Raw genomic sequence first — 10,000 nt, forward strand, 5'->3', positions numbered from 1 at the left:
TTTTTTGTCATTTATTTAATCCCAAAATCTAAAAATGTCAGGTGGTGCGACCGTCTGTCCACATGTGCACGGGGGATTAAGTGAAAAGTTTGAAATGATTATGGTTGAAGATCTTTACAGTCATGACATCATGTGTAATAAAACAGCTTTAAAATGACAGAACTCATTGAAAATGAAATCTTTTGTCCATGAAAAGTTGTGTTTACGGCGTCAGGTGGTACAAGCGCCAGTAAAATCATTAAAATGTGGTTTTATTATAATAATGTTTAAGTACAGTGGATGTAAAAAGTCTGCACACCCCTGTTAAAAGGGCAGGTGTTTGTGGAGAAATGAAACTAAGATAAATCATGTCAGAAGTTTTTACACCTCAGGGTGAAATTACAACGTATAAAAATTAAGTAAAAAACAATCAGAAACATTTTACAATAAGCTGGTTGCATAAGTATACACACCCCTAAACTAATACATTGTTGGAGCGCCGTCTGATTTTATTACACCACTCAGGCAAGAGTCTATCCTGACTAGACAATATTTTCCCACTCTTTCTTACGAAAACATTCAGATGCATTAAACTGCGAGTTCATCTCCTGTGCACAGCTGCTTCACATCACCCCACAGATATTTAGTTGGACTCAGGTCTGGGCTCGGGCTGGGCCGTTCAAAAACATTGATCTTCTTCTGGTGAAGCCGTTCCTTTGCTGATGTGCACGTGTGCTTCGGGTCGTTGTTGTACTGAAATGTGAAGTTCCTTTTCATCTTCAGTTTACTAGCAGACACCTGAAGGTTCTGCACTATAATCCTCTGGTATTTGTAGATATTCATGATTCCCTCCACCTTGATAAAAGCTCCAGTTCTGCTGAAGAAAAGCAGCCCTACAGCATGATGCTGCCACCACCGTGCTTCATCATGAGGATGGTGTTCTTCGGGTGATGTGCTTCTTTTGTTATTATGGAATGATTATATCTTTTGGGATTGGTCTCACCAGACAATAACACATTTTGGCACATGGTTTGGGTTGATTTCGTTGAACTTGGATGTTTTTTTTTCTTTCTGAAAAAGGGCTTCTGTCTAGCCAGACGTGAAGAATATGAGAGATTGTTGTCACATGCAGAGAGTAACCAGTACGTGCCAGATGTTGCTGCAGCTTTAATGTTGCTGTCGGTCTCCTGGCTGACTCCCTGGTGTGTTTGTCTTGTCCTTTTATAAGTTTTGGAGGGATGTCCTGTTCTTGGTGATGTCACTGTGGTGCCCCATGTTCTCCACTTGTAGATGATGGCCTTCACGGTGTTCCATGGTATTTGAGCTAATGTTTTGGAAATTATTTTATACCCCTCTCCTGATTGATTTACAGTAGCAAGAAAAAGTATGTGAACCTTTTGGAATTTCATGGTTTTCTGCATAAATTTGTCATAAAACGTGATCTGATCTTCATCTAAGTCAGGGGCATTGACAAACATAATGTGTGTAAAATAATAACACAATAAATTCTGATCTTTCATGTCTTTATTGAGAACAACCAAAAAACCCTCATAGTGCTTGTGGAGAAAGTATGTGAACCCTTGTGTTAATGACCTGAAAAAAGCTAACTGGAGTCAGGTTTCAGCACACCTGCAGTCTCGTTAAGAAAATGAGTTTGGAGGTGTAGACTACGGCTACTTTGACTGATAAAAACCCCTCAAATTTTTGGAGTTTGCTCTGCACAAGAAGCTCACGCTTATGTGAGCCATGCCTCAGCATAAAGAGCTTTCAGAGGACCTGCGATCAAGAATAGTTAATTTACATAAAGCTGGCAAGGGTCACGAAGTGATTTCAAAGACTTTAGAACTTCAGCAGTCTACAGTTAGGCAAACATTCTACAAATGGAGACACTTTTGGACTGTTGCTACTCCACCACGAAGTGGGCGCCCAGTCAAAATGACACCAAGAGCACAACGAAGACTCGTCAATGAGGTAAAAAAACAACCCCGAATGACAGCCAGTTCCAATGATGCCTTCAAATCTTCGGCTAACATCTCTGTTCATGAGTCTACAACACGTTAAACACTGAACAAGCAGGGTATCTACGGCAGGACACCACGAAGGAAGCCACTGCTTACTGAAAAGAACCTTGCTGCACGCCTGAAGTTTGCACAGAGCACACTGACACTCCACAGCGGTATGGGCAAAATGTTTTGTGGACTGATGAAACTAAGATTGAACTATTTGGAAAAACCACACAGCACCACATCTGGCGTAGAAAGGGCCCGGCGTATCATCATGAAAACATCATCCCAACCGTAGAGTACGGTGGAGGAAACGTCATGATTTGGACCTGCTCTGCTGCATCACGGCCCGGCCAGCATGCGGTCACTGAGGGGAGATGAACTCCCGAGTATTTCAGACTAATGTGAGAAAGTCTGTGCGTCAGCTGAAACTGTGTAGACGTTGGGTGATGCAGCAGGACCACGACCCAAAACACCGGAGCGAGTCCACAACAGAACGGCTTCAGAAAAACAAAATCCGCCTTTTGGAGGGGCGGAGTCAGAGCCCAGACCTCAACCCAATACAGATGCTGTGGAATGACTTGAAGAAAGCCGTACACATGAGACGTCTGAAGAATACGACCGAGCTAAAGCAGTTCTGCAGGAAGAACGGGATAAAACTCCTCCTGAACGATGTGCAGGTCTGATCCACAGCTACAAGAAGCGCCTGGCTGAGGTTATTGCTGCCGGGGGGGTCAACCAGTTATTAATTCTAAGGGTTCACTTACTTTTTCCACTGCCATTTTGAATGTTGAATGAGTGTGTTCAATAAAGACATGAAAGATCAGAATTTATTGTGTTATTATTTTACACACATTATATCTGTCAATGCCCCTGACTGAGATGAAGATCAGATCACATTTTATGACAAATTTATGCAGAAAGCCATGAAATTCCAAAAGGTTCACATACTTTTTCTTGCCACTGTATTTCAATAAGTGAGATGCCATGCATGCTTTGTAAGCCCTCTGAGGATCATGGCTTCAGCAGTCAGATGAAAACAAGAAGATCTGAAGAAAATATTTTAGAAACAACTGAACTCCTTCAGTTTTTTATTATTAATCTCCACACAATAACCCATAACGCCAGAGCAAAAATGAATCTAAATGTATTAAAATCCAACACTGAAGTATCTCATTCAGTTCGAGTATTCAGACCCTCGGCTGAGGCTCTCGGAGAAGAATGTACTGATGGACAGAGTGATGCGTGTTTCAGTCCTGTAGCTTATGTCATACCGGGCAAAAGCTTTCAGTCTTTACTGTCGTCAGTTCAGTTTGTCAACAACCTCACTGCATGAGCTGAGCAGAAAAAAGACAAGAATTAAAGGTCACCACATCGCAGTGCGGCGCAGCAGGCTGCTCCCTTCCCAGAGGTGATGTGGGGCTCTCGCCCAGTCAAACAGCAGGCCGCTGTGAGTATCACAAACATGGATATGGTGGCTGCGTCTCACTGAACGTCAAGTTGCTCCCGATGGCAAGTTAACGCCTTGCACGGCAGCTCTGCTACCGCTGGTGTGTGAGTGTGTGTGTGTGTGTGTGTGTGTGTGTGTGTGTGTGTGTGTGTGTGAGTGTGTGTGTGAGTGTGTGAGTGTGTGTGTGTGAGTGAGTGTGAATGGGTGAATGAGACACAGTTTAAAGCGCTTTGGATAAATTTGACTATTTTACCATTTACCTCAAATATAACAAATATATTTCTAAAATGTCACGTATGAAATTAAATTAAATTAAAAGAACAGCCTTCACGCAGCAGGAAAAGTGATTCAGAGGAAGAGAAACTGATGAAGTGATCAGAAAAGATTTATTCAACAGTCAACGTCTTGAGGAATTACAAAGTGTGTGTTCTAGATGAAGATGATAGATCAACATGACTTATTTAACATTTTTTTAGCAGTTATTGTTTCTCCATTCAGTAATAACACATTTTAATGTAATTATTTATTTATTTATTTATTTATTTAATATTACATGAAGATTACTACAACTGCTTCTGAAGGTTAAAATTCTTTCACGTTGTCAGAAACTAAACTTTATTCATTGTAATGATTGTATAAATAAACGCACTGCATAACGGACATCTTAGCAAGTGAAAATAGTCAAATTTATTATTTCCAAATGTAAAAGATTACAATAAACCAATTATATAATATTATATATTAAATATGAGTCTCTGAGTCGACTTTGATTCTTTCTAGAAATAAATGCTTAAAACCAGCAAAATGTAATAAAAATCTCAAACATTTATTTCATTTCATCGACACAGCTTCCTGTCACATGTTTAGGGTGTGGCCAAGCGGTGCTTTTGTGTTTGTTTGGGAATTGTTGTGAAAATTTCAGTTGGCAAACTTTCACTACTTACAAACTGCTTAAAGAAATAAAAACAACAACAATAACAATATTATACAAACACACATTACGCTTAAAAGAGGTAAAAATTCAAATAAAAAATAATGACTTCAGAGTTTTGGACTGGAGGACATAGAAATCATGTTTATTTATTTGTTTGTTGTTGATTCTACAGTTTTTCGGCATTAATAATGACCTGCTGTTTGAGCATATACATTAGAAACAGATGATTATTTCTAGGCCTGGGTAATAAATATAGATTCTCTGATTTTAATCGAACTTCAATTTAAAGAAACGATATCGATATCTGTAGTTCGTCTCCCGTCCTGAAGATGTTTTAAATTTTGAAAACGGTTTTATTTCTGAAACATGTTTCAAGCTGTTAACGAATTTCACTGTTGCACATTTACAGTGTTTATATTTTTATTTATTACAGTAGTGTGCAGTTTGTGTTACTGTTTGTTTTTATTCATGATTTCTTTTTTACTCAAGTAAAAGAAAAAAAAATTAAAGATCATTGTGTGTGTTAAAGTAAATGTGTATTTCAATAATAAAGCTAAGTAGCAGGGTTTCAGTTACCAGAATTTATATTAAAATTTGGATTCCATGTGTGCAAAACTAACATTTTAAATGAAACATTTGTAACTAATTAATATTGAATCAAATCAATCTAACCCTAAATCGAATCGAATCAAAACCATATAAATAAGAATCGAATCGAATCACAAATTGGTCACAATACCAGGCCTAATTATTTCCACCATAAGATTATATGTTAATATTTCATATCATAACCACGATTCTTGTAAAAGTGCATCCATTAGTGCAGTGCAGAAAAACAGAACAACAACAAAACGAACAATACAGCCTTGAAATCTTCTCATGTCAAAAATATATTATATTCATGAAAAAGAATCATTACTTGGATTGTTTTTGTCTTTGTGTGTTTTTTTTTTGAGCGTGCTGCTACTGCTGGGCCAAAAATAATAATACATTTCCTCTACTAAAGTTACTGAGCAGTGTCTTAAACACGTCGCAGCTAGGCGTTCTGGCATTGTCCACTCTTCACCACCATGACATGTTTATTCTGATTCCTGTAGAGGAAAAAAACACAGATTTAAAGCTCCTTGGAGAAATAGGACACTCCTGCAGATGAAAAACCTGCAGCTCTCATGATGCACTGAGGAAAATTAGGACCTTTTTTATTTTATTAATATTTACTGAAAGTACATTTCCTGAATTAAAGACATGGACGTAATCTCAGACTAATGATGAACAAATGAAGAACCATGCTGTTACCTCTGTTAGTTCCACTGAAGGGAAATCGTAATGCTACAGCGTACAAAGACATTCTACACAACAGTGTGGGGAAGAACCTCGTGTGTGTGATGGTCAGGTACTTTTAGTCATATAGCGTTTTATCATTCCTTAACTCATCAACGTACCTGCTTGTCACGCACAGCATGCACTCATTAGAGTAGGTTACGCCATCGTCGCCGCACACTGGAATAAGTTCACGTGTACACACATCAGTTACATAGTTCTGGCAGTTGGCCTGTGAAAAAAAAAAACAGGACACTTTTACGAAAGATTTCACCAAGTAAAAGTATTTCATCTGTTTATTTACACTGGCACATGGAGGAGTTCAGCATTTGCATGTTACCTCTCTGGGTGTGGTGCTGTCGTCTGCTGCTGTGACGGCTGAATGAGGGGAAACAAAAGAGGAAATAGACTCGGTGACGTGACCAGAAATGGCAGGTGGAGATTGTATGTACAGAATGTAGACGAGCGACGAGTATCTTGCTAGGCTTAACTACATACGTCAGGTAAGTAAGGAATAAACACTTGAGGGTGTGCTGCAATGGGAAAACCTTCTGACCAATCCAACAGCGCTTCACACGCTCGGACAAATTTACTACAAGCAATATAAAGATCAGGGAGCAGATATGATGCTGTTATCATCACCACTTCCTGTTCTACCTGTTCCTGTGTCAGTACGGGACATCGTACGCATGTACACATGATGTACACTCTCAGAATAAAGAGTACTAAACCAGAACCCTCAACCAAACACCTTCTGTATCTTTTATTGTATGTTTCTGGAAATACCTTCTCTTTCTGGGTAAAAGATATAAAGTGTATAAAGTGACAAAGCACAAGAGCACAACAAACCACAGTATCATTAGCGCACTGATATTTCTACTTAAGTGTCAGTATAAGTCGTACTCACCAGCCAAACAGACGAGAACACAAAAGCTGATCAGGAAAACCAGCCTCATGGTCAATGTGTGTGTGTGTGTGTGTCTGTGTGTGTGTGTGTGTGTGTGAGAGAGAGAGAGTCAGGAGAGAGAATATCTTACCGCAGTAAGGTGTGGTATGCATTTTGTGTCAGGTCATGAATACTCCTCTTCTGTTGTCCCGCCCCTCAGTGTTCAGGAAAAACCTGTCTGACGAAGTCCGTAGATTTCCGACAACATTAAATAAAACAGCTCTGAATTCAGTTCTGGAATTTCCCCCGGATTATTTTTCCTAACACTGGACATTAAACTCATTAACAGATTTTTCCTGAATTGGCATGATTGTGTAGAAAACTCTAAAGTGTGGAGTCCAGAATCCGACATTAGGATTGTGTTCAATATAGCGTTCATTATTAAGACTTTAAAAAAACGTTCTGTGAAAGTAATGACAGCATGTACAGGATCTGACTGTGGAAAGATTTCGATCAGGAGAGGGATAGAAAACAACTTCCGAAGCATTATATTCCATGGAACACCGTGAAGACCACAAGTGGAGAAAATGGATCAGGAAAATCACCGAGAGCAGGACGTTCCTCCAAAATAGACAAAAGCACAAGAAGAAAACTTGCCATTAAAGGAGCTGCAGGAATATCTGACAAACACTGAGTACTCTTTACATGTGACAACAATCTCTCGTATTATTTACACGTCTGGACTATGGGGTAGGACGGCTAGACGAAAGCCTTCTCACAAAAAACATTGAAGCTCAACTCAATCTTCCCAAACCACGAGGCTAAATGTGTTCTGGTCTGATGAGATCAAGGCAGAACTTTTTAGACATAATTCTAAAAGATATGTTTATCACAAAAACAAGACACACAAAGATCACACAAAGATCACCAAACCCACGATGAAGCATGGTGGTGGCGTCATCATACTATGGTTCTGCTTCTCTTCATTTGGGACTGGGGCTTTATCCATCCATCCTCAACTGCTTATCCGTAGTTGGGTCGCGGGGGCAGCAGCTCCAGCAGGGGACCCCAAACTTCCCTTTCCTGAGCCATATTAACCAGCTCTGACTGGGGGATCCCGAGGCGTTCCCAGGCCAGTGTGGAGATATAATCTCTCCACCTGGTCCTGGGTCTTCCCCGAGGTCTCCTCCCAACTGGACATGCCTGGAACACCTCCCTAGGGAGTCACCCAAGGGACATCCTTGTCAGGTGTCTGAATCACCTCAACTGACTCCTTTCAACACAAAGGAACAGCGGCTCTACTCTGAGTTCCTCTCGGATAACCGAGCTTCTCACCCTATCTCTAGGAGAGAGGCCAGCCACCCTCCTGACAAAACCCATTTCGGCCGCTTGTACCAGCGATCTAGTTCTTTCGGTCACTATCCAGCCTTCATGACCATAGGTGAGGGTAGGAACGAAGATTGCCCGGTAGATCGAGAACTTTGCCTTCCAGCTCAGCTCTCTTTTCGTCACAATGGTGCGGCAAAGCGATTGCAATACTGCTCCCGCTGCTCCGATTCTCCGGCCTATCTACTGGCAGTCTATTCCAGCACAAACCCTGCAGACCTCCAAATCCATGAAGAAACGGCTTCAGAAGAAGAAGATCAGTGTTTTGGAATGTCCCAGTCAGAGTGGAATAAAATCGCTAAATAAAGATGTGCTAAGTCAGGAGACTCTTCCCCCAAAACACTTTCGTTTTTTACATCACAAGAACATGCCGTTTTAAAGGGGGTGTGTAGACTTTTTTTTTTAATGTCCATTGCATTTCCACATGTACATCCAACATTTTGAAAATAAGAGGGAGGAAAACAATCAACAATAAACAAGAGTGATGAGTGATAAGCAGGCGAGCGTCGGAGAGTAACTCCAAGAAAAATCACCAGGACTTCATCCGAGCTCAGGAATGCTAACTGAAGAGAGTAAGATTTCTCAGAGAAACACAATGTACAGCAGTAATTACATTACAGTACAGCAGTAATTACAAACACCACATCCATATAGGGAAGATAGTGGCCTCTGCTGGTAAAACATGGAGTTGCAGTATGTGGCTGCGTCTTTCTGTACTGCAGAAATACAATTTAATATCCAGTGTTTACCACTGGCAGCTGGCTGATGACAAGATCTTCCCAATGTAGATTAGCGGACCAATCGGATCCCAGATCACATCTACCACCAAAGTACTAATAGTTTACAAACACCGTTCCTTTCTGTACATTTATTCATCTTCAATGCACATATAAAACAATATCAGTGTGTGTGAGACCGTGACCCCTGGTGGTAAATCATGAGATTGTCTGGTGTAGCAGAGACAAAATTACAATCGAGCTACCCTGTGTGTACCCTTTAGTACCCATATAGCTACAAAGCAGTTAGTGTATTATAGGTTTTACAGATACCCTGGGACCCTGACCAGAATAACTGACTAAGGATGAAAGAATGAATAAATGAACACAGAGCATACCCTAACGTTAGAATATGGTTCCTGCTTGGTTATTTTTTTGGGAACCAAATAACAACGTTCTCTGTAGGTTCTTTTTTTTTTTTTTTTTAACCAAAAGCTAACTTTCCCAGAATGTTGCAGGGAGACCCAACACTCAAGAGTTTATGTATTTGTCACATACACAGTTATATACAGTATCCAACATGCAGTGAAATGAGAACCTGGCCTACTCCTCCTTAGCTTTCTCACTGCATTGTTTGGAGAAGAGGGCTATCACGGCATTTTGTTTTCACACAGATGTCATTAAAGCTACATTAAAACTTCTAGAGTTTTGAAATAAATATGTTTAAAAACTATAAACTCCCTCTGTATGTGTGTATGTATCATTGTAAATTTCCTGGGGGTGATGTCTTTGTGATTCAGGTACGAGGATAAGGTGCAGTATTTCTGTGTTTATAAGACTGCACTCTTCTGACTGAGCTCCAGTTCATCCTACTGGTGATTGGAGCATTCTGGGCCTTGTGTCCTAAACTGGAGGAGTGACTCCAACTCGTGTTAATGAACTCGTATTCAGTATTTAAACAGAAGTGATCTTTATCTGCTGTTTCTGCTGTCAGTGTTGAGTGGAACAGGTCATACCTGTATCTTTAAAACTCCTCCCATTAAGGAAGTACAGAGTCTGAGACGACTGCAGTCCTTTTGCAGTGTTCTGCTCTGGTGAGTTTAGTTTTATTCTCGGTTTATGGAGAATTCTGAGTCTCATTTTCAGCTCTGTGAAAGGAAGTGATTACTAACTGGACCTGCAAAGTCGTATATTAACTTTAAACAAACCTGAAATCACGGTGTGATTACTTTTGATCAAAGTGAAAGTGGATCTGAACATTCGGACTGGAGAGAACAACAACAGCAGCAAAATAAAATGGCTTCTAAGTTTTCAGAGGAGGATTTC

The 10,000-nt window shown here is 40.2% G+C and overlaps 2 protein-coding genes across 2 annotated transcripts in view; one reads left to right on the plus strand and one right to left on the minus strand.

Moving 5' to 3' along the window:
• Positions 1-4,096: 4,096 nt before the first annotated feature.
• LOC108266920 (serine protease inhibitor Kazal-type 1) lies at positions 4,097-6,710 on the minus strand. Its single transcript, XM_017470752.3, has 4 exons — positions 6,594-6,710; positions 6,027-6,064; positions 5,809-5,918; positions 4,097-5,457 (listed from the first exon to the last, which is right to left on the minus strand). The coding sequence occupies exons 1-4, from the start codon at positions 6,640-6,642 to the stop codon at positions 5,403-5,405; spliced, it is 252 nt and encodes an 83-aa protein (XP_017326241.1). The 5' UTR covers positions 6,643-6,710; the 3' UTR covers positions 4,097-5,402.
• A 2,978-nt stretch (positions 6,711-9,688) lies between these two features.
• Positions 9,689-10,000, plus strand: part of LOC108262513 (E3 ubiquitin-protein ligase TRIM35) — a 5,202-nt gene continuing 4,890 nt past the window's right edge. Inside the window, exon 1 of the mRNA XM_053680637.1 lies at positions 9,689-10,000. This exon is cut by the window's right edge and continues 369 nt beyond it. Coding sequence (XP_053536612.1) covers positions 9,971-10,000 — 30 coding nt within the window. The 5' untranslated portion in view covers positions 9,689-9,970.

The sequence above is a fragment of the Ictalurus punctatus genome, chromosome 6, assembly GCF_001660625.3.
Source record: "Ictalurus punctatus breed USDA103 chromosome 6, Coco_2.0, whole genome shotgun sequence".
NCBI classification, from domain to species: Eukaryota; Metazoa; Chordata; class Actinopteri; order Siluriformes; family Ictaluridae; genus Ictalurus; species Ictalurus punctatus.